Below are 15,652 nucleotides of genomic sequence, written 5' to 3' on the forward strand. Positions count from 1 at the left end.
ACATAATGCGCACTCATTGATCAATGAAACAGCTTTCAATAAGGTTATCTTGAAACAAAGCCATGCCATTGTAAATATTATTCCTTGTATGCATAAAAGTCGGCGATATATCATCATTAACTTTTCGTCTCTTTTATCTCTTTTATTTTATAACATCGAGTAACATTATGAGACGTCCGGATTTCATGAGTTTGAAACTATTTAATTGCTCAAGAGCTAAATATGTACCGTGCCAGACATGTAAGCTTTGACAGACCACAGACAATATAAGCATTGAAGAATACAAACGAAATATGCATCTTCCGTTGTGCAATCTTCACGTGATTCCAACGACACTTAATTGTGAAAAGTTGCTCATGGACAAAACAGAGATGTTACCTTTTACAGTTATTGTGTAGGTGATCATTTTCCCAGGATGGTCTCTTCAGAAAACATGCCGATTATTTGTAGAAATATATGGAAACCGTTTCATAATATTGGCTCAAAATGGCATTTAAATGACAGCTGTCTGCATTTTACACCAGTTGGGAGTCTCAAGGTTTAAGGATCGTGTTTTTCTTCATTAGAATTTCTCATTTCTCATTGATAATCTGAAAATAATATTCACAACTATTTTAATCAGCAAGACTTAAAAATCTTTATTAACGTTCACAAAATAACATTTCCCTTCCAACGATGGACAGTAAAAAAAATCTCATAATATATTTCATATAGTCATATAGTAACTAACATGTCTCGTATATATTTATGTCTGTGGAATATTAACGTGTGGTCACATAATATAATAAAATTTGGAATGAATCATAATCAGAATAGTAAGTGATAGTTGACTTATCCACGACTTGGATAGCAATTCGGTGGCTCAACATATTATAAGATCATTGTAACACATTAGGAATGAACCGCATTTTTGCAATGTTTATGCCGATATGAACGCAAGTCGGTTTCAAACATAATCCCCATGAACCCCTACTAGCGATGAAATAGGGCTATGTGTATCATTATGTAAGAGAAAGGGATTTCACATTTTGCCTCAAAAAATTCTCACGATTTTTCGTGAACTGTTGCATTAGAGATCGCATGAGTCTCCACACGCAGGGACCTGAGAATTTGTTACAGCTTTATTTGTGCCTAAACTAAGTTTAGGTCCAAATAAAGCAGTAACAAATCATCAGGTCCCTGTGTCTCCGCACTGTGTAATGTTGATATATGTAAAGTAAAATTGAAGTTCATGCAAGGTGCAATATGGTCTAAAGGGAGGTAACTTGTTTTCATTTCTTTATTAGCAAAGGTAACTTCATTGTATAGCAATTATTGAAAAAATATATATATTTTCATAGATTAACATAATATATAAATAGGTTTACATAAAGATGTACATATGAAAAACATTAAATTAATAAAACTTAATTATTATTATGCTTTGAACTGCAGATTTTTATACAGTGAAAATGTTGATTCAAATTTTTTTAATTTTTTTTCAAATGTCAACTTACCCCAAATAAATATATGTTTACATAATACATTGGTATATATTTAGGTTTACAGAAAATAAAAATAAATTCTATAGATTTACATACATGTCCAACGAACGTAGAGTGTCAAAACAAGGCACATTGAGTTCACCATCACTTATGTTTTAAAACACTGAAGCCATCTTCTGGCGATGACTGTAAAAAGTCTTTTAATAACATAAATATAATCATTGACATAAGGGGAGATAATAACATTATCAAAGTTCTAGGTGAAACAACACTGAATAAATTCCTGTTGACTGAAATCCATAACTTTATGAGGGTAATAACATTATCAAACACTAAATACATTTCCATTATATTAATGATTGCCATCAATAACATGAGGGAAGATAATATTACCAAAGTTCTAGGTGAAAATCACTTAATAAATTTCTATAATATTAGTAATTGCATTATGCCATAATGTTGAAGACAAGACTTTAAAAGGAACTGTCTTAACCCTTTTACCACTGTAGACCATAATAGACTCATCCATATGATATCAATACATGGGAGAGTCTACTCTACTAAAGTTACTTAGGGGTGAAAGAGTTAAGATGGACGCAAGGTTTGACAGTGTAAGTGATGGTCTATTTTTCATATTGTGTTTGTCCACCTTAATAAATGATACGCAAAGTCTTTATAAAAATGACCTATATAATATGATCTATGGCACAAAAGAATCTGGATTGTTTCGCCCTAAAAACTGTACGGTTGAAATTGTTTAATAACAAACAAGATATCCTAGAGGAATCTTGGCGCCTACAAACGTAGGACCTTTGTTCGTCCTATGTGTAAGACTGATATTTCTCTTCAACTCGTTTCTTTTTCTCTTATGTTGTTGGATTGATAGTCCTGTCAACAGTAAATACATTTAGTGGTAGCTTTTGATTAAAATTTCACACAGCTAGATTTGAGAGTGTCATTTCAAAGTGTGATCATTGTATACTACTACGATTGTACTTGAGAAATAGCAATAACAAACTTACATTGTGAAAACCTAAGATGGCAGCTTGGTGGCCATCTTTTTTTCCCTATCAGTGCTAAAATGACATGGACTAATATAGACCAAGGGGAGAGATCTGGTCAGTACCTTATGAGTAATAGTGAGGACAAGAATTGGTAAGGACAGAGGACAGACCAAGGACGAAGGGCCATTTGATCAGCCTACCATTTTATGATGGTAAGCTAAAGAGATGAATGAGGACTTTATATTTAACTAAATATATGACTTGACAGGCTTGAAATGTTTATTTTAAGATGAAAAAAACCAGGATTGGGAAAATGAGTTCGGGCAAAGAAACCCAACACCGCACAAAATCGCCAAGCAAAAAAATACCATGAAGTCTTTGAAAAAAATAATTTCCAGGCTACAACTATCATCAATCTGATATGCTGGACATGACCAAATTGATAAACTGTCTATTGATGATATTTGGTTATTTAGATCTGGACAGGCCACTTATGATTTGTCATCCTTCAATGTTACTTATAAAATTAATAAACTCAATATAAAATCCATTTTACTCTGCATTCTCAAAATTCTTCTTAACACCCCTGGTGTATGTCATGACCAAACCAAAGCAGGGATTAATGCAATAGAAAGTTAGAACACTTTTTTTGAAATGGGGGAAAATATGTGCTGTTGGTGCATGACCCGTCCAGCGAGGACTGCAGGCCAGAGCCACGGGGAGGGTACCAGACGGGGGCAGGCTTGAGCCAGGGGGAGAGCACGAGAGGGATGCATGGATTACATCTTTAATTTTTCTTTCCCGCTGTTCATTCTAGTTTATAAAATATCAGCAGCTACAATTAATATCAACATAGGGAAAATGAAATAAATCACTCAGTTGTGGAAAAATGGAACCAAGACAGATATTTATGTGGTAGTATTTAAACTCAAATTGGGGGAAATAAAGCTGAAATAGGGGGAAAAAATGCCAAAATTGGAGAGGGGAACTAACCCATATTAGGTCTGTACATGCTACCTTGAGGATGATACAAGTAGGCTAATTTGATCCCTTACTGTACATTAAATGAATCATGCAACAGTGTAACGGTAAAATTGATTGGCTCTTCCATGTTCATGGGGTGCACATAATGTTAGTGATAATAATTAACTTCTTGAAATTTGAGAATGGCTACTCTTATGTTGACCAGAAGGTTTAGAATACGAACTAATTATTGTAAATGTACTGTGTCTATTAATGTGTAGATCTACATACATTGGGTGGGCACACTTGCCTTTCACCAATGAAGTTGTGGTTCGATTTCCTGATAGGACGTGAAAAGATATGGGGTCACCTGCCTGACCACGTGGGTTTTCTCCGGGTACTACAGTTTCCTCCTACAAGAAGACCTTGTGCACGCTAAAATTCAGTTTGGTTTGTTTGTGTTTTACGTCCTATTAACAGCTATGGTCATTTAAGGACGTGACAGGTTTTGGTGGTGGAGGAAAGCCAGAGTTCCCAGAGAAAAAACACCTACCTACGGCCAGTAANCCCCCCCCCCCCCCCCCCCCCATCTCTGGTGATGGAGGAAAGCAGGAGTTCCCAGGGAAAAAAACACTCACCTACGGCCAGTAACCTGGCGACTGCTCCATGTAGGCCTCGAACCCGCGACCCAGTGGTGGAGGGCTAGTGGTAGCAGAATGGCAGCTGCCTTAACCACTTGGCCCCCTAAAATCTGGGCCAACGACAGTGATTAGCATAAGTTGTAACAACTTGTTTCATAATCGTTGTAAAATAAATAAAGTTTATCTTTATCTACCTACATTGTGATCCAGGTGCTTGTATCATCAATAGTCTATATCTGTCACTATGTCATGTCGGAGCAATGCTGACCTCTGATCACCAAAAACCTCCCTTTTTCCAAGGTAAGAAATGTTTATGGGCATGGTTGCTTGTATTTCTCTGCAATTTTTCCCCCAGATTTTGTTTCACTTTGCTGATTAAAATCAAGTAAAGTTACCAGGAACATAAAAAAAAACATATCATCAACAAATACATTTGGATATGAACACACAGTTAAACCTTCCAAATCTGTTTCATTTTTCAAATCAAGTAAAGTTACCTTGAACATGCAAGCAACAAAAACATCATCAACAAATACATTTGGATATGAATGTACAGTTCAACCTCCATTTACAACCTTGCGTTCCGCCAACATACAATTGTATTCCAAGGTACTTTTTCCTCATGTTCTTATGAAAATTCCTTCATACATTTCCCAAATTTAAATTGCAAAACCCCTTTATTACCCTAATATTTTTCTTGTCAGATGATTTCAGTAAAATAGAATTTAATAATATTGCTGCATCAATATCTCCAAATTTGTAATCTGATTTGGAAGATATACACTTTTGAGTTTAGTCATTCACAAAATAAAAATTCAAAAACTGAAAATTGGCAGAGATATATGATGCAATGCATCTGTTTGAAAATGATAAAAAAAGGTTCATTTACAGCATCCATACTTAAATACCATAGTATTATTACTTTTAATTATTTCGAGAATTGTCTGTATTGCATAGTCTCAGAACTTTGGTCCAGTAATCTGATCAAAATCCATAGGCCTTTGGAAAGTGGATTAATGTTTCAGCCTCTGAAAAGAACAAGGAGCATCTCATAAATTAACTTTTCCTAAACAAGAAATATCTAGCATAGCAAGAAGCGATATTTGTAAAAAAATACATGCACTTCCATGACAACCAAATAAGCTATGAAGTAGTGGTGTTTCTAAACATTTTCTTCAGGTTAGTAAGTATGGATTATGAGAAGCTCTTTTTACACAACCGATACAACTTTTTATGTGACGTTTCGATGACTAGTACGATATGTACACTGTCACCATCATCAGACAAATGACCAATGACGCGTATGTACACTGTCACCTTCATCAGACAAAGGGCCAGTGACGTGTATGTACACTGTCACCTTCATCAGACAAATGACCAGTGAAGCGTATGTACACTGTCACCTTCATCAGACAAATGACCAGTGAAGCGTACGTACACTGTCATCTTCATCAGACAAATGACCAGTGAAGCATATGCACAAAAAGGTGTAAAATGTGTACGAGTTGTCCACAAAAGTAACGGTGTTCCAATTAATCAACCTTGTTAACTATTTGTTAGTTAGGCTGATAAATTGATTATAGAATTCATGATTGATTTAAGTCGGAATACTTGCATGTAGACATTATGGAGTTTTCTGTAGAGTTATTCATGATTTCAGGCCTAACCTCCTTGCTAGATACTAACAATACCTTTAAGCAACAGAAGTATCCTGATACCTATTGTATACAGGGAAATGTTCCTCCCAGTTTAACTTACGCCTTGTTCGCCCAATGAGCGTGAATTTGTCATGACAGTTAATATTACATACAATTTACAGTATTTACATGTTATGGGCAAAATTTACACTGGGCAAAGATGGACTTTATTGGCAAAGGGCGAATATTTACACTGGGGGAATATTTACACTGGGGGAATATTTACACTGGGCGAATATTTACACTGGGCGGAAGTGTCCGGGTATACAGTATTTCAAGCTCCTACTGCGGCATTGTCATTCGCATAATTTTACTTCCAAACCTGTTCATGGTTACCAAGGACTATAAATAAATAACAGATTAACCCTTTCACCCCTATGTAACTTTAGTAGACTCTTAAATGCATTGATATGGAGGGGTCCATTATGGTCTACAGTTGTGAAAGGGTTTAAAAAATGAAGTGTTTAAATGGAGGCGATTTATTGAACTCTGGTCACATTATTTATTAGCAGTCACAACATGGGGGATCTCACTATAAATTTCCTTAAAACAATTATCGATCTTATTATAAAATCTTATGATTTTTTTGGGAAATACATACACTATTATAAATTTAAAATTGCACTCATTATAGGGACTCCCCTGATAATCTATGCAATCAGCCAAGCCCGGCAAAAGGACTATGTACTGTACGTAACAGAAGCAGAGAAGTCCTCGACTGTCGGGTGTAACTGGCTGTATTAGACCTGGGCACAAAACACACACAATAATACTTTCCTATTTGTACATGAATATACTCAATAATCACATTCTTGAAAACAGTAAAAATAAATCCTTTTTTTTAAAAATATTTTTATATTATTATGTAATTTTTGCAAAAAATAAAAATAATTCCTATGTAAACTTCTTGGCCCCTTCCGATCGCCCTCCCACGACAAAAAACACCAGAATGTGGGGCAACGAAACCAACACATAAGAGCGACTGGCGCATATGGGTTCGCCCAAACCGCCACATCCACCAACCAGTTCATAAAATTCCAACAGAACATCAACACTTTGTCGACTGTTGGTTAGTTACGCTAATAAACTGATTAATTGACAACAGCAAATCATGTTCAATGACCAAATAAATGTAAGATCTTCCTGTAACGATTCCTCTACTGCAAAGAGTAGTTAACGATAAAGGAAAAGGGCATCGTATTCTCCCATAACTGTTCGTAGAATTGATCAGGCCTACCTTGTTGAGGCAGTAAATTGTCTAAAACAAGGCCATAAAACTGTTCTGGTCTGCCGTCTGTTGACGTTCCCTGGCTATTTATTCTGTATGTCCTGAAATATTAGATAGAACCTCAAAGTACTGGCAAGCTAGTGTTATACACAGGTTTGCATAGCACGACCAGTGAAGAGTTTAAATGTGATGGTTTACTTCACTGGTTGTGCTACTAAGTAAATCAAATTTGAGATATATCTCAGTTGTTGATGTGCCTTGCATGGCCCTGTTCTGCACTTTGAGAGAAGGAATTCAGTCAAAATTGCAAAAGATATACCGGTATATTTGTGGCAGATTTTAATTGTACAAAGGATAATGGTAGCTTTCTAGCTTTGAGCTATAGGGAATTTCCCTTTAGCTCAGTGGTAGAGCGTCTGACCAGGAACCTAGGATCGCAGGTTCGATCCCCGTTAGAAGCACACTATTCTCTTTCCTGTTACATATGTAATAATACTAGATTTAACTTGAAGCATGTGCTTCAAAGATACTCCTGCTCCCCGCATATCTACAAAGTTTTGAGTCCATTCATGAAACAGAGGCTTAGATGTGCTGCAGAAACCTGTAATTCACTTAATTTAGTACTCGAGGTCAAGGTTAAAGGTTAAATTGAGGTCACAGTGACCTCATTTTTGGATGCAACACATCGCTTTTCCATGATATGTTCAGGAAACTATTTTGTGAGAACTTGTTAAAGTCGAAGGTCAAATTGAGGCCACAGTGACCTCGTTCTTGGATGTGACACACTGCCATTCAACAATATACCTATATGTTTCTACAAAGTTTGATGCCCATTCATGAAATAGCAGCTGAGTTTTGGTCCAGAAATCATCATCAGCTCGGCCAGATGCATGGACGAAAGGACAAAGTGAGTACTATATGTATAACTCTGACTTCATCACAGCGGTGGAAGAAAAAGAGTTATTGCTATCGCAGTACACTCACCATCCCATGTGTTGACCACAGTGCGGACACTTGGTTATCCACCAGCTGTAATTAGGGAACCACGTGTCATCACTGTATTTCTGAAAGATAACAATATAACAATGACCATCAAATATAGTTCTGTTGTTGTATGGAAATCAGCATAGTTTTGACCCTTTCACCCCTAAAGTCACATTTACACCTTACCAAATCAAAGAATGGTTAAGTCCAGTTCAGATATGTAGGGGTGAATGAGTTAAATAATCAAGATCCGGAAATTTTTTTTAATGAAAAGACTGCCATGTCTACGACTATTATATACATGTACTTTGGATATTCATTTAATTGTTTGTCATATTGCCTCATGTAGTGACACTTTTAGTGAACCTTGGCTGTGCTAAATTATTTACCCCTACAGACACATTTGAACTCTTCCAATTCAAAGATTGGAATAGTTCATTATTAAATTTCAGGGGTGAATGAGATAATTGCTGGTGGTTTGAATTCAGAGGTTCTTGGTCACCAAATCATCAAATATGCTGAAGTTATTCAGACCAGTATTCATTTTTCATTATTTTTTTTAGGTCTTTAAACCTTTCACCCCTATATAACTTTAGTCGACTATACCATGCATTGATCTGGTTGAGTCCATTTTGGTCTACAGTGGTGAAAGGGTTAAATTTGGTTTTGATACCCGCCTATAAAGTAGAGACGGTACACATATATAGTTGTCTTTTTTGTTGGTCTATCAATTTGTTTGCATACGGTGGACAAGTTATATAAACACTGGATGGAGTTCTTATTGTGATTTATATGTCCACAATTTGTTCAAATCCCTACAGTTGTTCTTGGGAAGAAATTGAAAATGTATGACTTACAGATTAAGATCGCAATAGTTATACCCTACATCCAGTGTCCCATATGTTGGGCAAGACCAGGATATTTCAGTGCATTTGATTGAGATCAAATTATTCAGGTCTGAGGTGAAAACTAAGGTTGGTCATGGTACCTGAAAGAATTTTTTTTGTGTCGTGTACACAGATATATATAGTAGAGGACTTGTTAGTTAAGACTTACTTGTAAATCTTCTAAAACATCTGCTTTTCTTGTTGTTATAACTTCAAAAGAATTATCTGAAAAATAAGTGAAAAGTATACATATGTACTGAGCAGAAGAGGTCATTCGTTTAAGTAAAGCACAGGTTCTTGTGCTGAAAACATGCTGAACAAGCACTGGTTCATGTGCTAAAAACATGCTGAACAAGCACTGGTTCATGTGCTGAAAAATGCTGAACAAGCACTGGTTCATGTGCTGAACAAAAAGTGAACAAGCACTGGTTCATGTGCTTAGACTATATAAAGTACATACTGAACAAGCACTGGTTCATGTGCTGAAAACATGCTGAAAAAGCACTGGTTCATGTGTTGAAAACATGCTGAACAAGTACTAGTTCATGTGCTTATATACTATATATAGTACATACTGAATGACACTGGTTCATGTGCTGAAAACATGCTGAACAAGCACTGGTTCATGTTCTGAAAACATGCTGAACAAGTACTAGTTCATGTGCTTATATACTATATATAGTACATACTGAACGACACTGGTTCATGTGCTAAATACAAACTGAACAAACACTGATTCATGTCCTGAACATTTCCTGAACAAACACTGGAACATATGCTTAACACATATTAAACAAGCACTGGTTCATGTCCTGAATACATACTGAATGTTTAACTGGTTCATGTCCTGAATACATACTGAATGTATCACTGGTTCATGTCCTGAATACATACTGAATGGAGCACTGGTTCATGTCCTGAATACATACTGAATATAGCTTTGGTTCATGTCCTGAACATTTACTGAACATACACTGGTTCATGTTCTAAAAGCATACTGAACAAACAATGGTTCATGTCCTGAATACATACTGAATGTAGCAGTTCATGTGCTTATATACTATATATAGTACATACTGAACAACACTGGTTCATGTGCTGAAAACATGCTGAACAAGCACTGGTTCATGTGCTGAACAAAAAGTGAACAAGCACTGGTTCATGTGCTTAGACTATATAAAGTACATACTGAACAAGCACTGGTTCATGTGCTGAAAACATGCTGAACAAGCACTGGTTCATGTGCTGAACAAAAAGTGAACAAGCACTGGTTCATGTGCTTAGACTATATAAAGTACATACTGAACAAGCACTGGTTCATGTGCTGAAAACATGCTGAACAAGCACTGGTTCATGTGCTGAAAACATGCTGAAAAAGCACTGGTTCATGTGTTGAAAACATGCTGAACAAGTACTAGTTCTTGTGCTTATATACTATATATAGTACATACTGAACAACACTGGTTCATGTGCTGAAAACATGCTGAACAAGCACTGGTTCATGTGCTGAACAAAAAGTGAACAAGCACTGGTTCATGTGCTTAGACTATATAAAGTACATACTGAACAAGCACTGGTTCATGTGCTGAAAACATGCTGAACAAGCACTGGTTCATGTGCTGAACAAAAAGTGAACAAGCACTGGTTCATGTGCTTAGACTATATAAAGTACATACTGAACAAGCACTGGTTCATGTGCTGAAAACATGCTGAACAAGTACTAGTTAATGTGCTTATATACTATATATAGTACATACTGAACAACACTGGTTCATGTGCTGAAAACATGCTGAACAAGCACTGGTTCATGTGCTGAAAACATGCTGAACAAGCACTGGTTCATGTTCTGAAAACATGCTGAACAAGTACTAGTTCATGTGCTTATTTACTATATATAGTACATACTGAACGACACTGGTCCATGTGCTAAATACAAACTGAACAAACACTGATTCATGTCCTGAACATTTCCTGAACAAACACTGGAACATATGCTTAACACATATTAAACAAGCACTGGTTCATGTCCTGAATACATACTGAATATAGCTTTGGTTCATGTCCTGAACATTTACTGAACATACACTGGTTCATGTTCTAAAAGCATACTGAACAAACACTGGTTTATGTACAAAAAAACATACTAAATAAAGCATTGGTTCATGTGGTGCAAACAAACTGATCATGACACTGGTTTATATACTGTTCTCATAATTTTTTAATAACTTTGAAGTAAGCACATTTGTGTTGGTCATAAGAAGTGACCATATCGTTTGAAGGTTTTATTACTTACCATGTGGATTTTTAAATTGTTGAATAAGAATTTCTGGGACACCACCAAATGTAGAATTTCTTTGTCTGAGTGCCACTTTGCTTGGAATGTTGATCAAGTTTGCAGCTCGAACGACTTCATGTCCACACTTCCGACATAGCAGGTAATCTGAAAACAGAAGTATTACTGTAAATATCCATAAAAATGTTCCTTACAAAATCATGCAACAACGAAGCTCCTGATAATGAGACAATTTTAATATATTGCATTGTCAATTTGGTTTGGTTTGTTTGCGGTTTACATCCTATATTTACAGATATGGTCTAGGTTTTGGTGGTGGAGGAAAGCCAGAGTACCCAGAGATAAACCACCGACCTGCGGCCAGTACCTGGCGACTGCCCCAGGTATGTAGGCCTCGAACCCACGACCAAGTGGTGATTGGCTAATGGTAGCAGAACTCGGCCACCATGGCCCTCATTGTTGTCAAAGGAGGCTGGGAATTAATATTAGTACTATGGTAGCTCTATATATTGTATTCATGAGGCAAAGGGCTACAGTATCAGCCACCAATATCTTCACTTATAACACAGCACCCTGGCCTTGGCAGGTGTGGATGTGACTTTCTGTCTTTATAGAACAACATACACTGGATTGCTAAACAGCCTTGGAAAATAGTAACAATTACTGCTTCCTACTAGTGTTGGTTTGTTTGTGTTTTACATCCTATTAACAGCTATGGTCATTTAAGGATGTGTCAGGTTTTGATGGTAGAGGAAAGTCGGACTTCCCGGAGAAAACCAACGGCCAGTACCTGGCGACTGCCAAACGTAGGTCTTGAACCCGCGACCCAGTGGTGGAGGGCTAGTGGTAGCAGATGTCAGATGCCTTAACCACTTGGCCTCCGTGGCTGCTCACTAGTGTTGGATCATTAACATGATGATACCATACCTATCACGATACATATGGTAACAGAAGATGCAAGAAAAAAAGAAATGTTGCAATTTTTTAATGGCAAATTATTACAACTGGAAAAAGACTCGGTCCAAAATGGGCATGACTTTGAAGTTTCACACAATTCATGCCTTTCGACGTGCATGCCGAGCTGGAGCGGTCAATAGCCATGTTGGAACCGATATGAGTAGACTAAATTCAGACACGACAAAATTCTGAAAATATTATAAGTGTATTGTAACTTCCCAAAAAAATATTGTGTTGGTATACTATATTGAAAATATTGTTATATATCATCGGTCATCAGGTCTGAGAGACAGTCTACAGTGGCGGATCCAGTGGAGTTTTTTGGGCTTCAGGAACCCACCCCCACCCCACCTGGAAATTTGGAAACCCCCCTTGATAGGTCTCTGGATCCGACAATGGTCTACATAGTTTTGATTCCTCCAGAAAAAGAGGGAGGGGCACTTATGGGGAATGCTTATTACAGTGAATACGGTCACAACATAAACAACGACCTGTGTTACATTGGCAGGGAAAATCCTCGAATTAGAGAGCAGTGGGCCATATTTAGCAATTTTTAGTCAATATTAAATTAAGAGTTAATCTAGTTTTGAGGGGTCAATGGCCCCATGACCCCCTCCAGGACTATCCCTGCATTGGCATAGCTGTCAAAGCTCCCTCATTAGGAGACTGACTCCCTCATTTTGACCAAAATTTACCAATCTCCCTCGAAACTTCCTCATTAAAGTCCAACTCACACAAACTCAAAACCTACATTCTTTGGTCAAATGATCTCCTACTTACTGCAGGGTGTGTGTAATGATCATAACAGATGTGTCTGAATAAAGTTAATGCTTTTTGGAGTTATTTTGATGCATAAAAAGGGAAAGATAACTTGAAACACTTTCCCTCTCATTGGAGGCTTCAGAGGTTGACACTTATGCATCGGTGCCAAGAATAGGGCCCCGAAAATTACAAAAATTACTCTGATTTGCTCTAAGGAGCATTATTGTTACCCTGGAAACACCCAAGATGACTTCTTTCTGGGAAGTAAGAGGAAACTAGAGTTTGGTAGTTAAAAGCCTCTCATTTGAAATTTCCAGTAGGAAATTGAAACTAACCGCAAGGGACCAGTCTCTGGACCAAACCAAAAAGCATCATAAAGGTTCAACAAGCCCCCCTGAAAGATGCTAGTTATATAGTTTCCCTTAACAGGTCCAGTACACTCTGCCAATTGAGCTATATAGCTTTAAAGACCTATATAGCTATATACACCTATAAATTATAGCTGTATTGAGCTATATTTTCTCATATTTCAATTTTCATTAAATTAAAGCAAAGTCGCATAAAACAATATGGTTTTTGGTAATGGTGACTACAAAAAGCATACAGTTAGATGTTTATTTTCATTTTTCATAAATGTAAAATTTCTGATTTTTTCACATCATTATTTTATAAAAAGAATACTTATATTTAATGTCTTTTGTTATCAACCTTATTATACAATCTTCTTTTAAAAGCGACTTTGTTTTGTTTTCCTTAAAAATGAAAAATGAGTTTTTAATAGGACTTACTTTGGGTGTGAACTTAAGGGTGACTTTAGCCTCTTACAGGGGTTTGTAGAACCTTAAGGACATTCTAATATGACTGCCACACCAAACCGTTTATCAAATACAATAATGCGTTCCGTTAGCATTAAAAAATCCAGTGTCACATAATAATCCTCCTTCAATATTTTTCAAACATAATAAAGGTTACATGCACACTAAATTTCAGAAAAAATATTCAATAACTGATGAAAAAACTCACTATTCATATGTTCATTTTCCAAGCTGAATATAAGTCACAATTCAGGAAAAAATCCATTTAAACTTGTAAATATCATAAGGTTGGATGTCCATGGAGATGCATTTGTCGAGAAAAATGTAAGAAAATGTGTCAAATCTCCAGAATAATGGCATATATATTCCCCTGAATATATCACAACTGAGCACTAGGCAAACAAGGCTGACTGAGGTTGGAAAAAATCATAAAAAGAATGTGAGATTTTACCTGTACACCATTCACTACAGGTTCTCACTCGGGTAATATGACTCGACTTGTATCAAAAGTCTTGTTAACTTTATGAATTATTGTAAAATATCCAATCAAAATACGTCATCATTCTCGAGATTTGAAGCATTTTCTCACATTTTCCTCGACAATAGTCACTACATGGACACTTCAGGAATGCATGTACAGGTAAGTTTTTTCATTAATTTCATTATTCATTGCAATTTTGCGACATTCAAATTCCGCATTCAAATTTACTTTTCAAGACAAAATCAACAATATTTTCGACAAATCATTTCTGCAAAGGTAATTATTGACATTGTCTTGACATGAGTATACTAAGCGACTTCCATACTTTATTCATTTTGAGGAAAGTTAAAAGCCCTTTACGAAAGATTACTTGGGTAATATGGATCGACTTGAGAGTCTATATAAAAATAACTTATATAAAATACCAGGAAAGAAATGCACCGCATATTAAATAAAATCACCACTTTCATAAAAATTGCTTCTTTGGAAATAAATATTTTTGATCACCAGTCATAAATCTCTACTTTAAAGTAAAAGTACTATTAAGGTCTGTGCGGCAGCCTACATTCCTCCAGAAAAAGAGGGAGGGCACTTATGGGGGCAGGGGAAATGCTTATTACAGTGAATACGGTATATTATTCCGTTACATGGATAAAACGTCAAACCCCTGTGCTAAATCAGTTGTAAGTGAATCTTGCACGACTAACTCGAAAAGTTTTATTTTCACAAAGCGATTATCATGAAACATTTTGATATGACAATCCCAGACAATTGTACCTGTTATCTCATCAGCAACAGACCCAACACTGTCCAAACTAAAATATACGACAATTAACGTCAAAAGAAAGTGTAGAAAATTGGAAGCCGACAACAAGCACCTGTTACTGGAGGCTGCCATTTTGTTGAATGCATTGTGGGATTTGCTTACATTCTCGGAGTTTGACAGTTGTCACGTGGGCAACCGCGTTTTAGGGCGATATAAACAATGGCTCTTCTGTTTGCTATTTGTACTCCCTCGACAACTTATGTTTACTTGCATATTTCACGTTTTATTTTTGGAAATAGAAACGTTCTATTACCACGAAAGAGTAAAATAATGACCAATTGTAATGTTTAGTAAATAATAAATACAATTATTGAACCAAATAATATAGAAAACAACATATTATCTGTTAAATAAATGGTGGAAATATGTAAGTCATACTCTCTATAAACATTGTGATGCAACTTTTTTGATTGACAGATTCACCTCGGCGTCAACACCGAATATTTTTACCAAATTTACGTGTTTTAGCTACACTTTCTAATCGGCGTTAACAAATTTTGATATATGGGAGTATACTTAAGTGAGTTGTATACATCAATATATTAAAAAGTATTCTGTTTGTATGAATTTCATAAATTGTCAAATATATCTTCGACCGTGACCTTGGTGTTAAACTCCTTCGGCAAATGA

General features: G+C 36.2%; 1 protein-coding gene across 4 annotated transcripts; it reads right to left on the reverse strand.

The window, feature by feature from the left end:
• Positions 1-624: 624 nt before the first annotated feature.
• Positions 625-15,282, reverse strand: LOC110450913 (protein cereblon-like). 4 transcript variants are annotated; one of them, XR_002463020.1, is made up of 7 exons: positions 14,974-15,279; positions 11,182-11,328; positions 9,058-9,113; positions 8,002-8,081; positions 7,027-7,118; positions 4,090-5,120; positions 625-4,004 (listed from the first exon to the last, which is right to left on the reverse strand). XR_002463020.1 is itself a non-coding variant. In XM_021498707.1 (6 exons), the coding sequence occupies exons 1-6, from the start codon at positions 15,106-15,108 to the stop codon at positions 5,077-5,079; spliced, it is 453 nt and encodes a 150-aa protein (XP_021354382.1). In that variant the 5' UTR covers positions 15,109-15,282; the 3' UTR covers positions 4,033-5,076. The 4 variants fall into 4 exon arrangements, 3 of the variants coding, with proteins under 3 accessions (XP_021354382.1, XP_021354381.1, XP_021354383.1); XM_021498707.1 differs by lacking the exon at positions 625-4,004 and having other exon boundaries at positions 4,033-5,120; positions 15,075-15,282; XM_021498706.1 differs by lacking the exon at positions 625-4,004 and having other exon boundaries at positions 4,033-5,120.
• Between the last annotated feature and the right edge of the window lie 370 nt (positions 15,283-15,652).

This window comes from Mizuhopecten yessoensis, unplaced genomic scaffold (assembly GCF_002113885.1).
Source record: "Mizuhopecten yessoensis strain PY_sf001 unplaced genomic scaffold, ASM211388v2 scaffold5547, whole genome shotgun sequence".
NCBI classification, from domain to species: Eukaryota; Metazoa; Mollusca; class Bivalvia; order Pectinida; family Pectinidae; genus Mizuhopecten; species Mizuhopecten yessoensis.